Genomic DNA, 27,626 nt, shown 5'->3' with positions numbered 1-27,626 from the left:
AACATATGCATAGCCCTATTGACTCTAATGAGGCCATTCACATGAGTTAAGTTAAGTACGTGCTGTGTTTGCAGGACTGGGAAGGTAAGACTAGATCATGGGTAGACAACCTATGGCACGCGTGCCAAAGGCAGCACACGATCTGATTTTCAGTGGCACTCACGTTGCCTGGGTCCTGGCCACCGGTCCGGGGGGCTCTGCATTTTAATTTAATTTTAAATGAAGCCTCTTAAACATTTTAAAAACCTTATTTACTGTACATACAATAGTTTAGTTATATATTATAGACTTAGAGAAAGAGATCTTCTAAAAACATTAAAATGTATTACTGGCAAGCGAAACCTTAAATTAGAGTGAATAAATGCAGACTCGGCACACTACTTCTGAAAGATTGCCGACCCTTGGACTAGATGATCACGATGGTCCCTTCTGGCCTTAAAGTCTATGAGTGAACCTCCATCCTATTCCTATTCCATTTGTGTGGATCTTTGCCCTGGAACTGAGACACAGTAAATATGGAACCCCATGAGGCCATTTTTACAGGAGTCCTTTTCAGAGTAGAGTCACGTTATAAATTCAGCTGCAGGAAGTTTAACATTGGCTTTGTAGTCTTCCATCATCTTCTTTTCAGTAAGTTTACTAAAAATTAAACTTTTGACTACATGGAAAAAGGCTGTGTGGGTAAACACTGGTCCTGGCCCATAAATCCCTAAAAGACAATACAATGTAAATGCATGTTTCTTTGATTTTTTAAGATTGTGTAGCAATTCCTCACCTGCCATAAGTTGCTTTCTGCTTCAACAGGGGTCCTCACTTGTGAATCACCTTGTAGGGTTGGGACTTTAAGGGTCTAGTTACGCCTTAGTTCGAAGTTTTTAGTAATTTAGTGTTATCTTATTTCACTAAGCTATACATTCCTTCATTAGCAACAAAGTAGTATCAACTGCATATTTGATTTATAGTAAGAGTCTAAACTTTTCCTACAAAATATGGTCTCAGTCCACAAACAGCTCACTGCAGAATTGGGGTTTATGACACTTTTGTCCTTACAACTGTGGGATTTAATGGGGTTTGGAGTTTTATTCCAGAAAAAATGAATGATCAAATGTGTTAAAAAGCCACAATGACTGTCTTGTAACAAGCTGCTTATTACCTTCAAATTGTCCCAAGAGCACTAGGTAATGGTATAAAAATTCATTTTACCCGATCGCTCACATTCAATTTCAAGAAAATTCATATAACTACTTTCAATGCTGCATTATAGCCCACAGGGACTGAACACAACGCAACGAGACTGGAAAGACTTATTGAGGGGTGGGGGGGGGGAGGAAAATAAGGTAAATTGAAGGGGCCATGTGGGATTTAGGATTACAGTACAGGTGGGAAAGTAAGACCAAAAGTGAAATGTAATTCTCACTGAATCAGTGCAAGATTATCTGGGGATTGGTACTGAAGGCTCTTCAAATTAAATTATAAAATCTTATCAGGCAGACAGACAATTAAGTCTTGTCTATTAAAACGACCTCTGGTCTTTTTGCTGTGTCTGATAAAAGACATTATTCTGCAACATTGTCTCCTCCTTCCATTATTCAGCGATTTTGACTCCACTACATTTTACACAGCAAAACATTCCATAATCCATCAATGGGGCAAAGTAATACAACCAAGTTATGGAATTTTTAAAAATGTATGTTTTTGTTTTTAATACAAGTCATTTCTAAAGATCAAAGCTGATTCTACATCCCTTTTAAAAACTGCAGACCCCCAATGCAATATTTTTACAATGACTTTAAGGTTCTTCATAACTGCAAAGTCAACTATATTTTTTAACATGAATCCCATATTTCCTTCAGATATTAAAGGGAGAGGGGAGATGACACTACAAAAATCACATGGTATTTCTAGTTATGCAGCTCAGCTACATGCTTCTTTGAGAGGGGCTGATCTGATGGCACCGGTGCAAGGGAATATGGTCTTCAAGCCTCCCATAGACCTGAGATTAGAAGGGGAAAAAATATACGGTGAAAAATTCCCTTTACATCCATGCTCCCCAGGCCTGGCATCAGAGCTGTCTCAGCTGCTGTGCTGCCATGGTTTTCCCATCTTCCACCTGTAACCCTAAGCTCCCTGAACACTAGTTGGGAGGAAGGTTGTGCATCATGAGCAGCATTAACTTCCAAAGGATGTTCCAGCTCAGATGATGTCGTTCTAAGAGGAAAACATGCTACGTGGAGCAGCCATTCCCTTATTCCGCTCCACACAAAAGCCCCATCTCAGCTCGGACAGTCAGCAGGAGAGGGGCTACTGATGATTGCGTAGTCTGGGAAGGGATGCTGGTATTTCACAGCCTTCTCTTCTCCACACTGCCCCTCCACTCCATTTGGAGGCAGCATAGTCCAGTGAAAAGAGCACCAGACTGACATCAATATTCTGATTTTACTCTGCCAATGACTTGCTGTGTGACATTAAGAGCTAGCCTACACTAGAATCACTACAGCAGCACAGCTGCGCCAATGCAGCTGTGCTGCTACTGCAGATGCTCTCTGCCAATGGGAGAGAGCTTTCCTGTCGGCATAATAAATCCAACTCTGTGAGAGACGGTTGTGACATTCTGTATCTTGGGAGAGCACCCTGTAACCCCCCATATTCCTCATCTGTCTGTAACTGTGATGTTACATATAAAGCATGCCTTGTAAGGTATCAGGTGAAAGGTTATGATCTGCTGAAAGTCATTTCTCTATCCATATATGTATATCACTAATGCATATGAAGTTATGAGAATTGTGTTGAACGGTTGCCACTAAAATGTGCTATAAGTTGGGGAATCAGCGAGATATTAGTTCCCCAGAGACAACAGCAAGGAAAGTAACCAACACCTGGGCGGGGTGTCAAACAACCATCAACAACCATTGTCCAGCAAGGGAGCTACAATTCAATGACTCACCTGCATGAGGCCACACCAGGGGAATTGCTCAACATTGCCTGGAGACTCAGCAATGCCCCCGACATGCCTGGACTTGTGCTCCCCAAGCACATGGGACTGAGGTTATAAAACAGACATGGTGGCCACATGCTGGGCCTTTACTCTTGCCCCTATCTATGCTGCAAGCAACAAAGACACTGACACTGCCCCAGATTTAAGGGACAAATCTCTGTATTAAGGACTGCAATATCCAGTGGGGTGAGAAAAACTGATTAGTCTAGTTGTTGCCCAGTCTAATAGGGTTGAGAGTTTAGACTGAGTGCTTATATTTTATTTCTTTTGGTAACTAACTCTGACTTTTTGCCTATCACTTAATATCTATGTTTTGTAGTCAATAAATTTGTTTTACTGTTTATCTTTACTAGTGAGTTTGTATGAAGTGTGTGGCAAATCTGCTCAGGTTTTGCAAAGGCTGCTGTATAGCCACTTTCCTTTGATGAAGTAGTGAACTAATTAATAAATCTGCACTACCTATCTTGAGCAGTGCAAGATAGTATATTCCTGAGACACAGTGCTGGGAGGGGTTTGGCTCCGGTGCCTTTCTCTGTGTGATTCATGAGTGACTCTGGGAGCATTCATGCAATCTAGCTCCACATGCGGTTGTGCTGAGTGATCACAGCGCCTGGAGGGATTTGCTGCTGGTCACTAGCAAGGCATTGTGAGAGACAGCCCAGGCTGGAGAGAGTTTAGGGGGCACAGTGGTCCCACAGTCCCAGGATGCACCTCAGGGATCCTGTCACAGTGGTAGTTATTTTGGCGGGAGAAGGTCTCCCACCAACACAGCACTGACCACACTGGTAATTAAGTCGGTGTAACTTACGTCCATCAGGAGGATGGCTTTTTCACAACCACGAGCTACATAATTTATACCGACATAAGGGCTAGTGTGTACAAGTCCTAAGTAAGGGTATGTCTACACAACGAAATTAAGTCAATTTTATAGAAGTTGATTTTAAGAAATTGATTTTATGCAGTCGATTGCATACGTCCACACTAAGCGCATTAAGTCGGTGGAGTGCATCCTCACTGCCGTGGCTAGCATCAACTTACGGAGCGGTGCACTGTGGGTAGCTATCCCACAGTTCCCACAGTTTCCGCCACCCATTGGAACACTGGATTAAGCTCTCAATGCCTGATGGGGCAAAAACATTGTCATGGGTGGTTTCGGGTACATGTCATCAGTCTCCCCTCCCTCCATGAAAGCAATGGCAGACAATCATTTTGCACCTTTTTTCTGCGCAGACGCCATACCACAGCAAGCATGCAGCCTGCTCAGCTCAGCTCAGCGCCACTGCCACTGTTGTGTCCTGGGTACTGCTGTCAGCAGATGGTGCAGTAGGATTGCTAACCGTCGTCATACACTGCTTCGGCCACTTCTCTGACCCTCAGTTTCTCCACTGTAAAAATCAAGATAATATTTACCCACCTTTATAAAATACTTTGCGATCTACATATATGCCAAGAATGATTATTACCACAGTGCTGCTTTCCTCTGCACTTTACAGCAGTGGTTTTGAATCTGGGGTCCACAGACTATGTCTAAGGATTCCGCAAAACTTTGTTGTTATCACAGAACAGTAGTTTTCAACCTCAGAGCTGCAGACTAGGTCTAAGATTTCCAAAGGGGTCCACACCTCCATTTGAAACTTTTTAGGGGTCTGCAAATGAAACAAGGTTGAAAACCACTGCTGTAGAGTAAGGAGCTCCACCAAGTTGACAGCAACAAGCTCCCTATTTTGAGAAAACTAGAAATACAAAGAAAAATGTCAGCTTCCTTTTATTAAGTATAAGCACATTTCTCATAGGCTTTTTCCTTGGCACAGCCTGACAACATAAAATGAATGTAAACCAACCACTAGGTTTGAAAGGAACAAACCACTGGGCCTTAATTCTGCATCTGGAGGCTTGGGAATTAAAATATTTTACAAAACACAAACTTCTTTTGTAAAGAAGTTTTGTACTCTGTTATAACTGAAGAGTATCCAAAGAATTAACCTTGCTGGCAGTCCCCAAAATCCTTAGGCCAGACCTGTACATAAGGATGTAAGAGTGGACAGAAAACAGTTACATTGCATCAACGGGGCAAACAAAGTATTGTTTTGCAGGCTGCCCCAAAATGTTAGTTAGCTCTGTGTGGACTAGAATATGGGCAATGAAAGCTAGCACATTTCATAAAAGCTGAGTGTAGTAAAGAGCTTACATTTATTAGTGTTTTACTTTAATGGAAGTTTAGTCAGTTCAATGGACCAAAGGTCAATATCACCATTGTTCCAAGGTGAAAGCATACTGAAGATGCAGCTAGTGTGCTCTTTCTGAAAAGTGGAAGGTCTAGAAGTAGACCCAAGTTATCATCTAAAGAACATCAATATTCAGGAACAATGATTAGTTAGAATGTTAGGCTGTATTAAGTCAAATAAGAACAAGGAAAAGCCAGGAGTAGAAGGGCATAAAGGAGATTCTGTTCAGAATATTTTGGTTTTAAAAAGTTAAACTAACCTGGCTCACAAAATGCCTTTCATATGCCAGATGTGCTTCCCAAAGTACCCATAATATCAACAAATCTGGGCTCTTTTGGACAAATCAGCAAAGTGAATTCCAAAGCTCAGGCCTATTTACATCAGGTATGCTCAGTTTCCTGCCCCTAACTGTTTAAATCTGGAGACTATTAGCAAAAGCATCTCAACTCCTTCAACTGAGGGATAGCGCAGAAGGTGTTTTCCAAGTCCTTCAATGAGATGCAAGCAGAAAAATCCTGAGAGCCTGCTCAGAGCCCCATTTTTTTCCAATGAAGCTCTGTACTGGAGCAGAGATCTGCCAACATGCATCCTATTGAAGGACTCGGGCCTAAGACAGCAGAAGCTAACCCACGTTGAGCTTTAAAGCTCAAAGAAGAGACAAGTCGCCTTCTGACCTAGCTTAAGTTTCTGAGGACTCATTAAACGTAACCCTATAGCACTGCTGCAGCCTCCTCCGGTATTTTCCTTTGTCCAGCCAGGATCTCCTCCATCCACCCTTCCCCTCATCCAAAGCCTGTTGTTCTCGGGCAAGAATTACTAGGAACGTGGAGACATCTGGGCTGGCCCCATGGCATCTAATTACTACAAAGCCACACATTCAAGAGTCACCCTCTTGTCACCACAGCACCCTCTCCTCAGGGCACTGGCTCAGCCATGGTGGGGCGAGAGCAGTGGGACAGGCCAAAGGGCGCCCACCTCTCCTGTGTCATCCCAACCCAGCCCCTGGAGCCTGCCAGCAACCTCCAGGGCTCAGCCACCCCTGGGGCCCGGGGCCAAGCCAGGGTCAGTGCTGTTCCCGCCAGTGGCTGGGGCTGGGTCTAGCCAGGGACCAGCCAAACGCGGCAGCATCCCCCACGCCTGTGGGGCGGGGCGGGGCCGGGCTGCAGCCAAAGGCACGACAGGAAGCCGGGGTCTGGCCGCGCTGTTCAGCTACAGACGAACAAGCAGAAAGAACCACAAGCTCAACCACACCTACCGAGACAAGGCTTTAAGCGCTTTTGCCTCAACGCGCATGCGCCTAGCTCTTGAGCATGCGCACTCCGCCGCGGTCATTAGGTGGGGGGAGGGGAGGCCCTTTTGTCGGGGAAGATAGGCGAAATGGGACCGCGGCCTCTCGGCCTTGCTGCGCATGCGCGGAAGAAATGCGCATGCGCGCTGCCTGCATCGCTCCGGCCCGGGCGATGGCTGTGAGGGGAGGGATGAGTCGGTGAACTGGCTCGTTCGGCGGCGGCGGCAGCAGCATCGGGGCCGGGCAGCCGCGGCGCCCGGGCCATGCGTCCCGTGTAGCGAGCGAGCGGCCGAGGCGGGAGGTCGGGGCGCCATGAACCTGCGGGGGTTGTTCCAGGATTTCAATCCGAGGTGAGTCCGGGCCCTGCGCCGCCGCCGCCGGCCTAGCGGGACCGGGCCGGGGGCTTCCGTTTGGAGTCTGTTGGAAGGGCCCGTGGGGCGGCGTCAGGCCACCGTACCCCGGCAAGGCCCGGCCGGGGCTCACGGGGCCTGGCTTACATCTGGGCTCCCCCCCCACCGTGCTCCTGTGCAGGGGGCTGCTCCCGCCTCGTCTGAGGGGCCCCTTCCCCTCTGGGAAACGGCCGCGGCGGCCCCGGTGCCCGGCCGCGGCGGGTGGCCGCACAGCCCGGCGGCCCCGCGCGAACCCAGCCCCGTTCCCAGACCCGAGCACGAGCGCTGTGCGGCTCCGGAGCGTCTTCTCATCGGCACGAGTGGGTCCCAGGAAAGGCAGGACCTCCCGTAGCGCTGCCTGCTAGGGGCCGAGCCGGGTGCAGCCGCAGGCGCTGCGGTGGTCAGTGTTTCTGAGCGGGGCCGCGGCTAGCCTGGTTTCGTGCTGTAGCGTGGCACTGACAGCTTGAAGGCACGTCCGTGAGAGTGCCATGGCAATGGGAGGGCAGGGGGTGCCTGAGAAAATGCAGCCCCCGCCCCAGTTATTCAGCACCTAGCTGTGTGCAGTGCACACCTCGTGAGTTGTGTTCATTGGAGATGCACCACTACCCCGATATAACGTGACCCGATATAACACAGGTGTGCATATAGCACATTAACGCGGGGGCTCTGGCAGTGGGGATCAGGCAGCACTTTAAAGAGCCCCGGGCTCTGGCTGCAGCGGGGAGCCCCAGGCCCTATAAATCACCACTGGAGCCCTGCCGCCGCTACCCCGAAGCGGCGGCAGCGGGGCTCGGCCAGTGATTTAAAGGCCCCGGGCTCCCCGCAGCGGCCAGAGCTCGGGGCTCTTTAAATCACCATTGGAGGCCTGTTGCTGCTACCCCAATATAACAAGGTTTCACCTATAACATGGTAGGTTATTTCATTTCAATGTTGTTTCATTTAGGTACAATATTTTTCACCTTGTATGCTAATCTGTTGTGTAGCGTTGTTGTTCACCATTAAAAAGCTTCCTGTAAGCTCTTTAGGGTAGAGATGGGCAGTATACAGCAGCATCTTGCATAAATGGGACATGATGGGGGGCCGCTAGGAGCCATTGCTTTAAAAATAACTAACTATGCTTTTCAGGGATGAATGAAATGGTCCTTTGGTATAAACTTGTAAAGCACTTTAGGTTCTTTTGGAAAGAAAAGTGCTGTATAAAAACAAGTTATTTATTGTTAATTCCAAACCACGCTTGAGACCTGCCCTAGCATTCTGACATAGTTTTGTAGCAAGGGTTGTAGCATAGGTCTGTGTGGATGCAAATTTATGCAAAAACCACATTTTGCATAACTGAGTTACACTATTGTTATAAATGTTTCATGAACACTGTATTCTAGCACTTTCAAGATTCAGACCAGTCCTTCTCAGTTTACTTTTTTTATGCATAATGTCACTCTCTGAAATAATGACAGGTTTCAGAGTAGCAGCCGTGTTAGTATGTATCTGCAAAAAGAACAGGAGTACTTGTGGCACCTTAGAGACTAACAAATTTATTTCAGCAAGAGCTTTCGTGAGAGCTCACTTCTTCGGATGCATAGAATGGAACACAGAGACAGGAGATATTTATACATACAGAGAACACGAAAAGGTGGAAGTACGCATACCAACAGGAAGAGTCTAATCAATTGAGATGAGCTATCATCAGCAGGAGGAAAAAAAACCTTTGAAGTGATAATTAAGATGACCCATAGAAGGTGTGAGGAGAACTGAACATAGGGAAATAGATTCAATTAGTGTAATGACCCAACCATTCCCAGTCTCTGTTTAAGCCTGAGTTAATTGTATCTAATTTGCATATTAATTCGAGTTCAGCAGTCTCTCTTTGGAGTCTCTTTTTGAAGTTTTTTTGTTGCAAAATTGCCACCTTCAAGTCTGTCACTGAGTGGTTAGAGAGGTTAAGGGGGGAGGGATAGCTCAGTGGTTTGAGCATTGGCCTGCTAAACCCAGGGTTGTGAGTTCAATCCTTGAGGAGGCCACTTAGGGATCTGGGGCAAAAATTGGTCCTGCTAGTGAAGGCAGGGGGCTGGACTCAATGACCTTTCAAGGTCCCTTCCAGTTCTAGGAGATTGGTATATCTCCAATTATTATTATAAGTGTTCTCCCACTGATTTTTGAATGTTATGATTCCTGATATCAGATTTGTGTCCATTTATTCTTTTGCATAGAGACTGTCCCGTTTGGCCAATGTACCTGGCAGAGGGGCATTGCTGGCACATGATGGCATATATCACGTTGGTAGATGTGCAGGTGAGCGAGCCCCTGAAGGCGTGGCTGATGTGATTAGATCCTATGATGGTGTCACTTGAATAGATATGTGGACAGAGCTGGCATCGGGCTTTGTTGCAAGGATAGGTTCTTAGGTTAGTGTTTATGTTGTATGGTGTGCGGTTCCTGGTGAGTATTTGCTTCAGGTTGGGAGGCTGTCTATAAGCGAGGACTGGCCTGTCTCCCAAGATCTGTGAGAGTGAGGGATCATCTTTAAGGATAGGTTGTAGATCTTTGATGATGCGCTGGAGAGGTTTTAGTTGGGGGCTGTAGGTGATGGCTAGTGGCGTTCTGTTATTTTCTTTGTTGGGCCTGTCCTATAGTAGGTGGCTTCTGGGTACTCTTCTGGCTCTGTCAATCTGTTTTTTCACTTCAGCAGGTGGATATTGTAGTTTTAAGAATGCTTGATAGAGATCTTGTAGGTGTTTATCTCTGTCTGAGGGATTGGAGCAAATACGGTTGTATCTTAGCGGTTGGCTGTAGACAATGGATTGTGTGGTGTGTCCTGGATGGAAGCTGGAGGCATGTAGGTAAGTATAGCGGTCAGTGGGTTTCCGGTATAGGGTGGTGGTTATGTGACCATCACTTGTTAGCACAGTAGTGTCTAGGAAATGGACCACTTATGTGGATTGGTCTAGGCTGAGGTTGATGGTGGGATGGAAATTGTTAAAATCACGGTGGAATTCCTCGAGGGCTTCTTTTCCATGAGTCCAGATGATGAAGATGTCATCAATGTAGCGCAAGTAGAGTAGGGGCGTTAGGGAACGAGAGCTAAGGAAGCATTGTTCTAAGTCAGCCATAACGATGTTGGCATACTGTGGGGCCATGCGGGTGCCCATAGCAGTGCCGCTGACTTGAAGGTATATATTGTCCCCAAATGTGAAATAGTTGTGGGTGAGGACAAAGTCACAAAGTTCAGCCACCAGGTTAGCCGTGATATTATCGGGGATACTATTCCTGATGGCTTGTAGTCCATCTTTGTGTGGAATGTTGGTGTAGAGGGCTTCCACATCCATAGTGGCCAGGATGGTGTTTTCTGGAAGATCACCGATGGACTGTAGTTTCCTCAGGAAGTCAGTGGTGTCTCAAAGATAGCTGGGAGTGCTGGTAGCATAGGGCCTGAGGAGAAGAGTCCACATAGCCAGACAATCCTGCTGTTAAGGTGCCAGTGCTTGAGATGATGGGGCGTCCAGGATTTCCAGGTTTATGGATCTTGGGTAGCAAATAGAATACACCTGGTTTGGGTTCTAGGCATGTGTCTGTACAGATCTGTTCCTGTTCAGCTCATGCTGAAATAAATTTGTTAATCTCTAAGGTGCCACAAGTACTCCTGTTCTTTTTTCTGAAATAATGTTGCTTGTTTTCCGTTACAATACTAGTGTTTTAATAACCAAAGTTAAAGATACAGAGCTAATTTTAAAACTTAAAATTCAGTCTGAATTTTACTTTGTTTCAATTTAACCTTTGTACACAAAATACAGTCAAAAGACAAGCTTAAGTTCATTACTCCACTAGACACTAAAAACCATGGACTGAACAGAGATGCTGGATTAATGGCTTATTACAACAATCTGTGTAACTCCCTCATTTTACAGGGAGGCTATGACTGCAGAGGTGTTAACGGGCCACTGTATCTTGAATGGTTTCTTACAGTATGTGCTAACTACTTATGCTAAATAATCTGTTCCACCTTGCATTTTGCTGTGATGCTGGGAGTTCCTTTCCCAGACCTGAAGAAGAGCTCTCTTGTGGCTCCAGAACTTGTCTTTCTCACCATCAGAAGTTGGTAATAGGCAGCAGGTTTAAAACAAATAAAAGGAAGTTCTTCTTCACGCAGCACACAGTCAACTTGTGAAACTCCTTACCTGAGGAGGTTGTGAAGGCTAGGACTATAACAGCGTTTAAAAGAGAACTGGATAAATTCATGGTGGTTAAGTCCATAAATGGCTATTAGCCAGGATGGGTAAGGAATGGTGTCCCTAACCTCTGTTTGTCAGAGGATGGAGATGGATGGCAGGAGAGAGATCACTTGATCATTTCCTGTTAAGTTCACTCCCTCTGGGGCAGCTGGCATTGGCCACTGTCGGTAGACAGATACTGGACTAGCTGGACCTTTGGTCTGACCCGGTACGGCCGTTCTTATATTCTCATGGTCCAATAAAATATATTACTTCACCCACCTTGTCTGTCAATGCACAGGCAGTTTCACTGTTTTTTCCCTCTTGTATAAATCAGGGCAGGTCTATACTACAGCCAGGATTGAAGCTCTGAGATCGATCCACCGGCAGTCGCTTTAGCGGGTCTAGTGAAGACCTGCTAAATCGACAGCAGATCACTCTCCAATCGACCCCTGTACTCTACCCCCTGATGAGAAGAGTAAGGTAAGTCGACGGGGGCGTTTCTCCCGTTGACACCCCCCCCCCATGGTGTAGACCCTGCAGTAACTCGACCTAACGTACATCGACTCCAGCTACATTATTCACGTAGCTAGAGTTGCATAGCATAGGTTGACTTACTGCGGTAGTGTAGACGTAGCCTAAGTCACTTCTTTTGTTTCTGTGGGTCATTCTCACAGCAATAGGGGATTTAGATTGTAAGGACAGAAGAAGAGATAAGTAGATCATCTGGTCTGTCTTCCTATATACACTGGCCATAGAATTTCACCCAGTTACCCCTGTATTGAGCCCAGTAATTTCTGTGTGACTAAAACATGTCTTCTATTAAGACATCCAATCTTGATTTGACGGAAGAGAGACACTTTAAAAAATAGGAATATGTATTTGTAAAACCACAGTCTTGTAGGCATAGTACCTGAATCTGCTTTAAAACTCAGTCTTAAAAAATCGTGGCTAAATTTTAGATTGATATTGTTTTTTTTAAATTACAGCCTCTGTCTGATGTGATACTTTAAGATAGAAAATTAATTTACTGCCCTCTCCCCCCACGCCCCGTCTTTAACATTTTATCGCATTTTAAGGGCGGTGTGCCCTTTGAACAGGGGCAGCTCTAGCCATTTCGCCGCCCCAAGCACGGCGGCACGCCGTGGGGGGCGCTCTGTCGGTCGCCAGTCCCGTGGATATGGCTGCGGAGGGTCCGCTGGTCCCGCGGCTCCGGTGGAGCGCCTGCAGGAGGTCCACCGGAGCCGCGGGACCAGCGGACCCTCCGCAGCCACGCCTGCGGGAGGTCCACCGGAGCTGCCTTTCGCCCTCCCAGGACCGGCAGAGCGTCCCCTGCGGCATGCCGCCCCGAGCTCGCTCTTGGCATGCTGGGGTCTGGAGCCGCCCCTGCCTTTGAATGCTAGATTGAAAATGTGTTAGCATCACACCTTTAAATCCTAATGTAGATGAGGCCAAAATGGGAGTCCATTGGAAGAAAAGGCTGTAGTTGCTGTATTCCTGACTCTGGACCTCTGGCTCTGTAGAGTGTGGCAAGGCTGTAGTAGGGAGAGCTGTGCAGCTCCATTCACTGCTCTCTGAGGCCAAGAGAATACAAACATGTGGAATTGTTAAAGGAGTTTGGAGAGTGAGTAGAATATTTCACATCTGATCTGTCTCTCAGGGTTAACCATTATAAGATGTTTTAAGAACATGTAGAAAGTTCACAAACAATTGTAATGCGTGAGGGACGGTCACTGGGACGAGAGAATCCCAGAGCACACAGTTCATGAAGCATTTCCACGATTGGGCCTTAACTAATCACAATAATAATTGTAGCTAACTGCATTTGGTTGTACAAACTGTACAGGATAATGAATGTTTCAGGAAATGTATTGATGCAGGGATGCTAAAAGCTGAATCATGTCTGCCATTTCAAAAAGAATGAAGAGAAGAAGAGAAATTTTATAAACTTTCAGAGCTGAGACACTTGTGCTAAATAGAGGCTTATCCTTGAACTGGAGATACTGATCTTGTGAATGTTTATTAGGATTTTATGGGAATAAAGAAGAGCGGCTTACTGTTTATATTGTGGGACTAGGGATTGTATTCTTGATTCAGCTGCTGATTTACTGGGTGGCCTTGGGCAAATCACTTAATCTCTCTTTCTCACTTTACCAGTCTATAAAGGATGTATAATTATTTCCTGCAGAGAGGTGGTGTTGAAGCTTAATTACATGTGTGTAGAGCACTCTGAGCTCCTCAGGTGAATGTGCTTTATAGTGCAAATTATTTTTGTCCTGTAGTAGCAAATGACTTTTGCATATGTAATTTTATCTGACTTCTGGTGGTATGGTGACAGGTCGCTGTGTTTATTATTGAATGCATTGTGAGTGGATGAGAACAGTTTTAGATTATTAACTAGCTTATAAAATGTAGTGGTTTAAGTACTTACAACAACTTTTAGGTGAAATTTCCTTTATTGTACATACATTTAATCTTTAAAATCATTGAGACAGTAACTTTTGCATATCAAATTATCTTCTAGAAAACCAAAGTTTAAATTTTCAATAATAAATTTGATAAATTAGAGCAAAACCAAGTGTTTTGTAAAATTAGGCATACCTAATTAGGAAACTAAACTCATTTTTATTTGAGTTAATTTTTTACACTCTAGATTTATTAAAATTAAAAATAACCATAATGAATATATGGATTACAATTATTACTTGATTTGTATTGCAAAATGTACTTACCAGAACATACTGCTTGTGGAATTTAACCAAGTTGCGAATTTAATGAGACTAATCAGGAGCAGTATTATAGGAGGGGAAGTATTTTTAAAAGTCCATTCATATCCTATACGCTTGTCTTGTAAGAATGCTTTTGATGTGTTCACTTGAAGTAATTATTTTATAGATGAAAGAGGTGGTATATAAGAATGTTTCAACATAAATATAATACTTAAAGCACCTCTTCAGAATTGATTAAATCTACCCAACGAAACTCAACAGCCATATATTTTCTGTTGTATTAAGTAATTATGTGATTCAAAAGTGCCTTATTTGTCTGCACTGTACACAGCAATGACTGAACTGAGTTTCCTTTGTTTTCTGAAAGTATGTAAAACAATTTGCCATAACTTTTAAGTTGTATTTTTCTTTTTTAATAGCAAATTTCTTATCTATGCCTGTCTGCTGCTGTTCTCTGTTCTGCTCTCTCTCCGCCTGGATGACAAAATTCAGTGGAGTTATTGGGCTGTTTTTGCTCCAATATGGCTATGGAAGCTAATGGTCATTGTTGGTGCCTCAGTGGGAACAGGAGTATGGGCACGAAACCCACAGTATCGGTAAGATTAGGACACTTGTTTTCAATGAAGAAAGAAATGTTTACCTTTTTCATAGTGAATCAAAATCTTTAAGTGTGCTTTTGATAACTATATAAGAAGTTATATGGAAATCAATAAAACCTGCTTGATGCTGCTTAAAATTAGTCACTGTAACACACACAATACATGGACACATAGCTTTATGCATGTATGGACTCTTTATCCTTATACTGTACTGATAGTTGATTTAGGAAATATGAGTTAAAACTTCACAGGCTTGTCTGCAGAGTTTTTGTACCAATTTTGGTATATTGGTTTTAAAGCTGATGTAATGTGGACAGAGTCATGCGGGTATAAAGGTGCTTATATTGGTATAGTTTGTTTTTGTATCTGCTGTATTGATGTAAGCATCTTTATACTGGTATAATTACATCCACACTTGGAGGGGCAGGTTGCATTATGCTAACTAGATCACTTTATAAACCAGCATGCTTAAATTGTTATAAAAACTGTTTAGATCAGCCCTAAATGTGTTTGATCTCCTTGTGTTTAATCTCCTTGCTGTTAAATGTGTAGGCTATGCACGTGTGACAAGAATAGATTACTAAATGTTTTTTCAGACTTCAACTGTCAGAGTAAAATTATCCAGATTTACTATTTATTAAAAGATACATCAGTAGAAACTCAAATATATACAAAGAGGTCCTGATTTTACCAGCAGATATGCTGGAGCCCATTGGCTTTAGTGTGACTCTGTGCAGATCCTGCTCATCCACAAACTCAGTTTCAAGATTGAGATGTAAGGCACTACATAAGATTCCTGTGATCATTCAGCCAATATGCAAATGGCAAAAATCATTGCTTTCATAAAATTCCCTCCCTGTTACTGATAATACCTTCGATTTTTAAAACATATTGAATTGTAACAGGGATGCTTATTTTTTCAAAACAGATGCTTGCACTTTGTGTTGGACAATAAAGATAAACCAGTCAGTTTTACCTTCTAGTTCTCCTGCACTGTTAGGGTAATATAAATAATTAATAATACTTACGTAGTCCCTGAAAGACTGTAGGAGAGTATTTAAGTATAAGCGAAAATTATTTTCATTGGGAGTATTAGACAAATTCTAATACTATAAAAAGCAGCATTTTAAATGGTGGCCCAGGTGATACTTGCAAACCATTTTAGTTGCTTCTTTTGAAGACAAACACTCAAATAGTTTAATGTCGTATATGTGTGTGTATACTATAATCATGGTCCCAGTAACAGAACCAAATGTACAACAAGAAACCTTCATTTCATTACTTTTAGGCCAGAGTCACAGCTATCTTTCAGCTTGTCTCGTGTTTTCCAAATTGATTGTCAAGACTTGAAATTCATATAATCAAGAATAAGAGTTCATATAAGAGTTCATATTTATGCATTTGATATAATGTTCGTCTGAATATGCTATAGAGAAAAATAAAACTAAGAACTTTTAAGGTAGTATAGTAGTAACTTGTAGATGTCACTTTCCATAAAAATGTGTATAATAAATAAAAAGTGATTCTGTCTCATAACTATGCACACAAAATCCACATTCTTATAGATTATACTATTCAATTTATATCTGCATGTCTGCTTCAAGAAAAATTTGTTGACATATAATTTAATATTTCGTTTTCATGATGGAAATGTGTTAACTTAAGTAAGTTCAGGCGTTCATAGGATCCACTCTCCTCATTGAGACCAAATATATAAGCCATTGGTGTATTATAGTAGAACCTCAGTTACAAACTCCTCGGGAATGGACGTTGTCCGTAACTCTCTAATGTTCATAACTCTGAGCAAAACATTATGGTTCTTTCAGAAGTTTACAACTGAACATTGACTTAATACAGCTTTGAAACTTTATCATGCAGAAGAAAAATGTTGCTTTTAATTTAATTTGAAATAAGCACAGAAACAGTTTCCTCACCTTCTCAAATCTTTTTTAAACTTTCCCTATATTTTTTTAGTAATTTAGCACAGTAGTTTAGCACAGTACTGTACTTGCTTTTTTGTTTTTCTGCTGCTGCCTAATTGCATACTCTGGTTCCAGATAAGGTGTGTGCTTGACCAGTCAGTTCGTAACTCTGGTGTTTGTAATTCTGAGGTTCTACTGTATTCGCTCATAATTAGTTGTTGCTCTTTCTAGCAGAAGGTACATCTGAGAAGTAGGAAATGTTCTTAGTTAAAAAAATATAAAAGGCCTCTTTCTTTCTCTCTCTGCAAACAAGAGGATAGAGCTAATAACAAAATTTCAGATGGACTAATTTTCCATTGGAAAATGCTGATTCCACAGAATCTGAACATTGTCTGGAAATGTGTCTGATCCATCAATAGTTTCAACAGAAACCATATAACAGGTTGGCCTGCTGCTGTCCTGTCAATCTGTCCTGCTCCTGTACTATCCAGGGAGCAAGCCAAAAAATTCCATTTCGGTTTTCTTAAAATTGATTTTTTTTGGTAACTTTCCTCTCATGAAAAGTGTTAGATTTTTGTATTTCAACTTTTCACCCCAATTTGGTAAGAATTTTTGTTTTCCCGAATAGTGCCTGTTATTTATGTAATACCAAATGTGTACATGGCACTTAAGAGATAGTGATTAGTTCAAGAAACTTAGACCTGTTATATTCAAAATGTCTTGGGATATTTGCATGGTAGGATGCTTCATAATTGACATTTTTTTTAAATTAAGGCCAATAGATTTTGATTCTTCTTTACCCCTCTTTAGAGCAGAAGGAGAAACCTGTGTGGAGTTCAAAGCTATGTTAATTGCAGTAGGCATTCACCTGCTACTGCTGATGTTCGAAGTTCTGGTATGCGACAGGATCGAAAGAGGAACCCATTACTGGCTTCTGGTCTTCATGCCATTGTTCTTTGTATCTCCAGTGTCAGTTGCAGCTTGTGTGTGGGGCTTCCGACATGACAGATCTCTGGAGGTGAGGCTTTGTTTCTGTAGTGCTGAGAACTAGGATTGTTGACTCTGAAGAGCAGAATTTATTCCATATTAATTGTTCGTGTTTTACCAAATAGTGTATCAATCTGTCATATTGTGTAGCTTACCAAAACTGAGAAACCAGAAAATGAAAAATTCTCCTCACTTCACTTTTTCTACTTGTTCTTTACTAAGAACATATTAAATTACAACATTCATGTTCTAAACTTGTCACTATTATTGAATCTTTTTAACAATGAACTACAAAAGTGTTTCTGTATTATGGATATCTCTGAAGTGAATTTAGTGCTGGTAAAAAGTGCTCCTAGACAATATTGCCTGCTGAAATCACTTATTAATTCATAGGACTGTAGATCGTGAAGGCTGAAGAGTCTTTTGCGTGACTGGTGCTGTCTGTAGGAGTAAGAGGCAAGCTTGTTCACACTCTATACATAAGAAGCTCTTTAGCAATATGAGAGCACAATTCTAAATTTACTAAGTTTATGGAGAACATTGAGATGTGGCATGCATGCTAGCACGTTCGCAGCAAACTCAGCTTTTTAGTTCAATGAATTGCCTGTTTGAGGAAATTATTGGAGCACTGTTTTCAGAAGGCGATAACTATTTTTTTTAATACCCTAGGGACCGTACAAAAAGTCCCTTACCTTTTTAGATGACTTGACTACTTCTCTCAACAGAGCATTTTTTAATGTTAGGATAGACTGAATTTGCCATTTTCTGGAAAGTAGAGAAAGGAAAGTGACTTTCTAGGTAACTAGTATCAGAGGGGTAGCCGTGTTAGTCAGGATCTGTAAAAAGCAACAAAGAGCCCTGTGGCACCTTATAGACTAACAGGCGTATTGGAGCATAAGCTTTCATGGGTGAATACCCACTTCGTCAGACGCATCTGGTGGAAATTTCCACGTGTGGTGGTACCTGCCTCTGGAAATTTCCACCACATGCATCTGACGAAGTGAGTATTCACCCACGAAAGCTCATGCTCCAATACCCCTGTTAGTCTATAAGGTGCCACAAGACTCTTTTTGTTGCTTCTAGGTAACTGGTGGACTAATTTTTAGATCCCTTGAAAACTGCAAATTTAAAAATATTTGCAAATAGAACTTCATTCTGTAGAATTCTATTTTTAGTGTACCTTAATGTAAAATATGCATAAAAGTAGTCATCTTCCGTTGGATGCTTGATTACCACTTGATTTGCAGGATGGGTGCACAGCTAATAAATATTGGTGGAGAAAAATTAGAATCCACTCACCCCCAAAAAGGTCACAGCTATCTCCCAAATAGAATAAGTTACAAAACTCCACTGCCCAATTTACTTTTCCACTACTTTACTTCCTTTATTCTCATGCTCTGTTGGTTTGTCTTTCCTTGTCCCTCTCAAGGGTTTTACTTCTTCTGTTCTCCACTCTGTACCTCAGGCTTTTCGTGTACTGTTAACATCCAGCATGTCCAAGTGCACAAATATGAACTATGTTGGCTGAAATAATGTAACTGAGGCAGTTGTTCAACTGTCATATAGTTCAATAGCTGCCTTATTTTAAAGTATTTTCAGTCTGCTTGATCCCACTATGGAACGGATTATGCCTTGACACAGGTGGCCACTACTCGATAAGCCCTTGTGTATGCATGGTGGGCTGGGGAAGTTTTCTGCTATATGTTGTGCTTCAGTGATTTTTAAAATACTGTTTATCTAAGGCACATAGGAAAGCTTTAAATTTGACTCTGGCATCACCAAACATTCAGCTGAATTTGGCAAGTGGTGCCTATTAACCTAATTATAAAAGCTCTGTCACAGAAGTCTGTACTGTAACTTTTCTTCTTGCCCTGTGTCCACTTATTTTTCTACTCATTTGTGGAGTTCCAGTACATAGTTACTTGAACTCCAGTCTGCAAGACTTTTATTAAAATGTTACCTGTGTGTGGCTAGTGGAGACATGATTCTTTGCTCAAAGATACAGTGTGTCACACTTATGTTTTAGAGGTCATAGATTATGCAGAATGCCCACTAAGATAACTGAGCCAGTATGAAGTTGCACATACTGTCTGACCTCTGGAAAATATTTATATCTCAAAATCCCCTTAGATATTGGCATTTAAATTAGAAAATTTATTTAAATTCACTGGCTTCAGTTAGCCATTTTCAAAGAGTAAATTTCTCTCTGATCCCTTAACCAAATTCTTACCTATTTGGCGTGGCCCAGGAACTTTGGGAAATGGAATTCTGCCAAGTCAGATGGTATTTCATTATTTGATCCTTTTTGAGCTAACCAGAAAGGTGTCACATTTTCAGTATAATTTAGGGTTAGTTTTAAAGTACAACTTTTACTTCTCTGCTGGGGACATGAAGTAGAGGTTAGTGGGACACTTGAAAAGCGTAGTGGCTTTCATTCATTTTGTTTTTTTAATGAAACTAGTACTTAACCTATATTGCTACATAAAGGAATTAACACATCTTACATTTTTTAGAAGTTAAAATCAGTTTATTGTAATCTGCTTTTCGCTATTCATACTGTCCTTTTGCATTTTATGCAGGTGCGTGAACCTACACTGGTCTCTTCCTAGTTAGAGTCACACAGTGGATGTCTTGCACTAGCTAAATGCTGCAGTGCAACTATTAAAGGAAATGTTAGTTTAAAAAACAGTAACTAACATAATTGAAATAAGGAATGGATTGGGTGGATGAAGGAACACGTGACTAATCATTCATAACATCTAGTGTAGATATAAGTGGAGTTCATTGTTAAAGAACTGTATCATGAGTCGTAAAGTTGTTCTTTCAAACTTTGAGTGTCTTGTGTATTACTTTATAGTGCCATGAAGTGGTTCTAATGTATTTTTGTTTTCTATTTGTAGTTGGAAATTTTGTGTTCTGTCAATATTCTCCAGTTCATATTTATTGCACTCAGACTAGACGGGATCATCAGATGGCCATGGCTTGTACGTAAATTCCATTTACTCCATTTTAAGGTTGTTTCTAAATGTTGAAGTCTTCATGCAAACATTGAATATGGTGGCCTGCTAAGAAAAATACTTTTAAGTGAAGTAAGTTTTTTGCTACCAAATTGCACAATTAAGTGACACACGTGATGATGATGTATAATTGGAAGTAACAAATTGTAGCTATTCATTAACCCCATTGACACTTTTAATTAAAAAATTATCAGCGTAAGTGCAGTGTGTGGGTTTTTAACAAGTAAATAATAATGTCAATATGTCAAAAGTAAAAAATGAGAACTATATTTTTGGTATCCAGTGCCGAAAGGCATCAGAGCACCATATTAATCAAGTGTCTCAAACATTTATTGAGCCCCTCGGGGTAAGTATTTATCCTTCTGAAAAAATATAGGTAAACTAAGATACTATGAAGGTAAGTAGTTTACCACTTATAAAGTGTGCATGAATAGAGAATGGAATAGAATTCATGATCTGGGACTTCCTTTCCCTTGCTACTCAGAGATATTGTCTCCCTAAACTACAGAAAAGTAGAAATTAAGACTTGTTGGAAAGCATTATCTTCTTATAGATAGCACTAAAGTCTTGCTCTTGTTGAAGTATGTTAGTAGATACAAAGTTTTAGTGCCAAACTTTCAATGGCTAGACTCGAGGTACTCTTCACACACAACTCATGCTATTCCATGGATGTTTCTGTACACATTTGAGCAAAAAAAAAACAAACCCTGAGAAATGGCTTACATAAATGGGTATCTAAGTGCCTGAAATTCATATTCAGCTTGCATGCATGTTTGCGTACAGACCTAGGTCTCTATCCACTGAAAACCTGGTTATTATAGTCTGTTGTTTCATTTTTATTCTTTTAGGTAGAACACCTGTCTAAAACGTTATTGCCATGGCATTAACAAGTCCATGATCTCATTTCTGTTGATTTGCCTATCCAGCAATCATTCACTGAAATGGCTGTTTTCACTATGGAAACATGTGGAGATAGACTGCTTGTGTCATTCTGCAGGGGGGAATGAGACAGTGTACTACAAACTCCAATTAATCTCTTATCAGTTGTTGAGAAAATTGGATTGGAAAGGAAAACTGCCCGGAGAACATAAGACAAAGCAGGGAGTTAATGGGTGATGAGATAGGGGAATGCTTTTATATGTAAACAATATTGCCTGGTAAATAATTGGTTGGTTTAGCCAGTATTCCTGCAAACTATTTCAAATCCAGTTGCAAGGAAGAGTTAATGTAAAAAGAATATATTGAGATTTAAAATTCGAAAAAGTGGCTTTCAGAGACACTCTATTTTTATATGAGTTTTTTGTAAGTAGACGTAAAAAAATAAAGTTGTAACAAATATAAGATATTACCTTACCCACCTTGTGTCTCCCATATCCTGGGACTGACATGGCTACATCTACATTGCATACAAAAAAGAAAGTTAACAGCCTGGTAGTAGGTCTCCTCCTCTTGCTTTAGATTCAAGAGTGAATTTGAAAGGAGACAAGAACCCTGTTTAGAAATTTTCAGCTAAGGGACCTACCGTATATGTATTCTAAACTCTGTTTAAGCACTCTGACCCCATTTATAATGTCTAGCTAAATTTTACTGAAATTGAATTAGTCTGAAGTGGTTTTAAATTGTTTCAGCTAATTGTGTTAAAGGTCCAGTCTAGACAAAGGTTTAAGAAGCTTCTCTAGTAGCCCAACAAAGTTGATATGGTACTTAGTATTGGTCATGGTTCGTGAAGCTTTCTTGTTGTAGTGATAATAACAAAGCATTATAGATTTACAACAAATTACTTGCAGCTATTTATGTTTAATATGTTTACTTTTTTATTTTCTAAAAAACAAAACTGATACAGAGTAACTCGTCGATGAGAGGAAAAATGATCAACGATCTTTCTTTTTCAGGTTGTTTGTGTTCCTCTGTGGATCTTGATGTCCTTCCTGTGTCTGGTAGTACTCTATTACATTGTTTGGTCTGTCCTGTTCTTGCGTTCAATGGACGTTATTGCTGAGCAGAGGAGAACACACATAACAATGGCCATCAGTTGGATGACAATCGTTGTTCCATTACTCACATTTGAAGTAAGCAAAAATGTGATCTTTTGTGTGTGTGATTCTCAATTAAATTGCAGAGTAGCAGCTATGTTAGTCTGTATCCAGAAAAAGAACAGGAGTACTTGTGGCACCTTAGAGACTAACACATTTATTTGAGCATAAGCTTTCGTGGGCTACAGCCCACTTCATCGGATGCATAGAATGGAACATATAATGAGGAGATGTATATACATACAGAGAACATGAAAAGGTGGGTTTCATGTTCTCTGTATGTATATTCACACAAGCATTGGAAACTTGTTAAAGTTAAGATCAGTGGGACTTTGCATAGTGGAGGGATATACTTGTACAAAGTAACATGCAGGATTGGGGTCCAGCATGTAAATGTCTTAAGATCGTGGATGTGTGTTATAATCAAACTGACATTTGCTTAACTTTTTTCATTAGATTCTACTAGTGCACAGGCTGGATGGACATAATGCATTCTCTTATATACCCATTTTTGTCCCTCTTTGGCTTTCTTTGATAACTTTAATGGCAACAACGTTTGGACAGAAAGGAGGAAATCATTGTAAGTATCTAGAAATACGCAGTATTAGATGGAAAAAACTCATGTTGAATTCAAATATTTTAATCAAGGCTTTACCCTATTTTTTATCGATACTTTTCAGAAATAACACTTACATGCTATATGTATATCTCCCCACCCCACCCCACCCAAAAAAAAAGAGAGAGAGAGATTAGACAGGGTAGGAATGAAGTATTTGAGACAATTTTAATGCAAAATTTTCAATTTTGGGTACTGAGGAATTTTATGGGGCTCTCTTTCAGTAGAGTAGAAAGTATGGCTTACATTTACATCAAAGCAGTCTGTTTTGTTTGGTTTTTTTAGTGGACACCAATCAAACTAAACAGGGATGAACACAGTGTGCTTAGTCAGAAGGAGCTTTGCAGCTTAAAACAGTTTTTCCTTGTGAGTCACGTTGTGTATGTATCCCTTGTTTTGAATATCTTCTGTTGTTGTTAATTATCTAAAAGCTTTATTTTTGACCCCTGGGAACCACAACTTTAAATCCCAAGAGGGTCAACTCGGCCCTCAATCCTTCCACAGTAAATTGAGTTCCATGCTTTTTAGGGAGTGGAGAGTGGGTTGTTTTTTTTTCCCCCCTGATGTGGATTCTGAGGATCCCGTAACATTTATTGTAAGAGGATGGGCTTGTCCTGGCGTCCTTAGCCAATGTTTAGTTTCTCCTTTAATCACACACTGCTGTGCTGTGTACCAGTTGGTTGTGACTTCCACTACAAGGATAGCTTTGTTTAATGGTGCAGTGAGTGTAAAGGCTATAAAAACCCTTTGGGATCTTTTCAGTTGAAAGAATTAGTACTAATATTTATTACTGTAAACTGGCTTCTCTTGTTTTTGGTTTCTTTAATCGCAGTGTACACTAAGACTTTTTTTAACCTATTCTTAAATCATAGGTAGCTTTTTCATATTCAGCTGGTGTTTGAGCCATTCTTGTATTGATTCTGAGAAACTGTCAGTGGTTAAATAAAATTTTGTACCACCACTAATAATTAACTCCATTTAGCCCTATAATAAGGAATATCTTAGCTTCACATTCTCTATTAATATGCATTAAGAGTGCCTTGTGAGGTCTTGATCATGAAAATATTGATTAATTTCTTTTCAGCTAGTACATTCTCAATGCATGTAGCTGCTTGTTTCATCCAAGCATCTCCAGCATAGGTTGCTCTCCCAGACCTAGTTAATGTAATTAGACTTCTGTCTGATATATGATTACTTTGAATAGCATCAGACTTCTAACTTTGTATTTCTGCTAGTTATATAACTTTTAACCAATCTCATTTCATTCCTTTTTTTGACCCTTAATCCTAAATTTGCCATCCCAGACTTGGTAAGGACAATGTGGAGCATTGAAGGGCCCAAGTCAGTCTTCACTTGTATCTGTGACCACAGTGCAGTTGCGGTGTAGCTGAGGACAGAATTGGCTCAGTCTACAAGAAGGCTACATACAGCCCAATGCTAGATCTACAGCATTGGGCAGTATATCTTATTTTATGAATACAGGTTAAGAGATATAACCCCATTCATCCCAAATGGACCCCAAAGTGCTTAACAAACAAATGTACTTAATTCCACAACTGAAATGCAGTTACCAAGGTGAAATATGGCAACTGGTCACCAAGCTTAACATCTCTTGAGAAGAACATCATGGGATCTTTAATGGCAAGTAGTCAGGACGTTGGCTTTGTTTCATGTGAAAGATTTGGCTTTAGCAGGCATAGTACCCTTGTACACCAGGCTGCGGTATTAATTAATGGAAGGGCACCATCTACTGAGTCACCAGCACCATTTGTTAGTGTCTTGGTGCTCCCATTATGTTCTTCCCATCCACATGCTGATCTGATGCTGCTTAGCTTGTAAAATCTGATGGCATCTCAATATATGCTGGCATAGCTGCAGGCTGACATAACCTGAATTTGTATTGCTATTAGAGTATACTATGTATATTACACATTGTAAGTAACTTTCTGTAAACAATACTTATCAATATCTTTATATAAAAGATTGTGGTCTGAATAATTAAATCAAATGAAATGAGAGAGTACTTAGTTTTAAAGTTAAATTTTCTTCTGGAGTAAAACTGAAACTATTAATAAATATTTATTTGTCCAGGGTGGTTTGGAATTCGCAAAGACTTCTGTCAATTCCTACTTGAACTTTTCCCATTCTTGAGAGAATATGGAAATATTTCCTATGATCTCCATCATGAAGATAATGAAGAACTGGAAGAAACACCTGTTCCAGAACCCCCCAAAATTGCACCAATGTTCCGAAAAAAGACTGGAGTGGTCATTACACAGAGTCCTGGAAAGTATGTTATTCCACCTCCCAAGTTAAGCATTGACATGCCAGATTAAGATTCATTTAGAATGTGGACAACTGACAACAAAACTGGAACTGTGAATCAACAGCCAAATTTGTTTCATCTCATGCCTTGTTCTAATTTCTTTAAGGATAGGTATTTGTCAATTAGTGGCTTGTAATGTAGATGTTGGAGATTTTAAAATATGATTTCTTTCAGAGCTTTCCATATTTGCTTAAAATCTCATGGTAGCAAATCAAAGTGGGAACACTAGCTATAAGGTTCACAGGTGGAAACAATCTTTTAAAAAAATGTACCTATAAAGTCATTACCAGAGAAATTACTCCAGTACACAGATAGGGACATCAATTATTGTGAACTGGGCATTGAAAATTTCTAATATTCTGTAACATGACCTCCAGTAACTGAAATTCATATTTTCCTACATCTCATTTAAGCATTCTAAGTATTGCGTTCCTAGTGTTATGGTGTTCTTTTGTCCATGAAGATAGGTGGTTGTCTAATATGTGAACCTTCCTAGTGGATTGGTTATGTGCCTGGCTGTATAGTATTTATACAAACATTTTAGCAATGTAATATATTCTGTTCAAATTCTAGTTCTGTACAGTATAAATATTATGTAAAGGTATTTTTTTAAAAAGCCTGTATGAAATGCATAGACTATTACAGAGGATGTCTTTCATGTCTTAACTATACACTTGGCCTCTCTTGCTACTTTAGGCATGTAGTAGTATGTATTGGCATGTCTTTCCTATTCAGACATGAACACTATCTGTAACTACAGAGGCACAGGAGCATTTCTTTCCTCAGGCAAGACTTGAAGGCTTTTGTATTGTATAGAATGTATAACAGCTTACATGATTTGACTTAATGTAAATTATTGTGTAAATAATCACAACCTTTGCACTGACTTGGGGGTAAATGTTAACTTTGTTGCTTTTTCCAGTTCTGTAGTCAAATTTTACTGTTAAGCAACACACTTATTCATCATTAGCCCCTTACTTCAGCTGTTCAATAAACTATTTTCTCCTATATTATGTGCAAAATCTGTACCTTGTTTTCAATGCTCAGAGACTTTGTGGATTATCAGTTTTGCAGCTATTGGTTAGCTGTCATAAATATCAAAACTGTACTGTTGCATCGTTACCCAATCTTATGTGTAAAACGCCAGTCAGTCTAAATTATTAAACCCTTCAAAATGAGTTGTGCCATTTTTAAAATAGTAAATTCTCTATAAAGGCTTCTGTTTATTTTGACATTGTCATGAGTTTTTTGGATGACAGGCTTTTTTAATCTTTACTGAGGATACTTGTGGGACAGTGAGATTAATCTGAAATTCATGTTACTGTAGCTTGTTCTCCTTGGTTAGGAGATGCTTCTGTTTGCTCTTACAGCTCAGTGGTAAGTATACACTCTGATATCCATCAGTATTGTGTTTCTGAAAAAAATTACTGGTGCAGGAATTAAAGGAATGTGGAAATTCCATCTCTTCACCATAGCTACTAGCCATGATTGTGCCAGAAGTAGGAAATATGTTCGTTCTGTTGACTGTAATGCTAGTACTAGTGAAGCAAACGCTCCCAATGTGCCTCTATGGGACATAGAGTGGCCTGTTCCTTTATTCTTCCTTTTTATTTTTTTTTCCTGTAAGGGGTATTTAATGGCAGACGATAATATAGTCCACTTTCTTTCTCTACTGCAGCAGAAATGGGGTTTAGAGGCAGCCTTCTAACCCATGAATACCCCACCATCGTTGTCCTTTAGACTTAAGAGACAATGCTCTGCTCTCACTTCCTACTTGAGAGACTCGGCGAGGAAAGGGGCTTCCATTTGTCCAATAGGTTACCCTACTGGAACAGAGCAGCAGTGAAGAGGCATAGGTTGAATTCCCCCAGTGTCACCAGAAGGGAGAATCAGTGGGAAGTCAGCTTCTTGCAGAGAACCTCCATTATTCCCTTTTTTTCTCTCTCTGCTATCCCTGTGACAAGTGCTTGCAGGAAAGTTCTTTTGATATACAGTTGTTGTTATCACTTGAAAGGTGGGCAATGATGACCAACCTCTGCCAATTTCAGATTCTGTCCCTCTGCCTTTTATCCATACCTCCTTCTCCAGTCTTTGGAGCAGAAAAAGGCTTCTGCCAGAGACCACTGGAGGTAGTCTCCTTTGCTGCAGCTAAATGGAATTGTAAATCCTCATTTTGAAATTTGTATATACAGTTTATGTAATTTAAATACTTGTATTCATGTTTGTTTTTCTTGCAGGCAGGGTCTGACAGCAAGAACACACATTGTGGCAATTCTTGCACTAGTGAAAGAGGCC

At 40.8% G+C, this 27,626-nt stretch overlaps 1 protein-coding gene and 1 long non-coding RNA gene across 6 annotated transcripts; one reads left to right on the top strand and one right to left on the bottom strand.

The window, feature by feature from the left end:
* Positions 1-1,673: 1,673 nt before the first annotated feature.
* Positions 1,674-6,594, bottom strand: LOC120372691. Of its 5 annotated transcripts, none has more exons than XR_005585113.1 (3): positions 6,476-6,594; positions 4,211-4,380; positions 1,674-1,993 (listed from the first exon to the last, which is right to left on the bottom strand). It is a non-coding gene; the product is annotated as an uncharacterized LOC120372691 (long non-coding RNA). The 5 variants fall into 5 exon arrangements; XR_005585115.1 differs by lacking the exon at positions 6,476-6,594 and adding an exon at positions 6,196-6,262; XR_005585112.1 differs by lacking the exon at positions 6,476-6,594 and adding an exon at positions 5,895-6,261.
* On the top strand, positions 6,593-26,344 carry TMEM185A (transmembrane protein 185A). Its single transcript, XM_039490005.1, has 7 exons — positions 6,593-6,858; positions 14,251-14,427; positions 17,163-17,370; positions 20,240-20,323; positions 22,249-22,425; positions 22,846-22,969; positions 25,097-26,344. The coding sequence occupies exons 1-7, from the start codon at positions 6,629-6,631 to the stop codon at positions 25,339-25,341; spliced, it is 1,245 nt and encodes a 414-aa protein (XP_039345939.1). The 5' UTR covers positions 6,593-6,628; the 3' UTR covers positions 25,342-26,344.
* Positions 26,345-27,626: the final 1,282 nt, after the last annotated feature.

This window comes from Mauremys reevesii, linkage group 9 (assembly GCF_016161935.1).
Source record: "Mauremys reevesii isolate NIE-2019 linkage group 9, ASM1616193v1, whole genome shotgun sequence".
Classification (NCBI taxonomy): Eukaryota; Metazoa; Chordata; order Testudines; family Geoemydidae; genus Mauremys; species Mauremys reevesii.
This window is presented reverse-complemented; position numbering and strand designations above follow the sequence as displayed.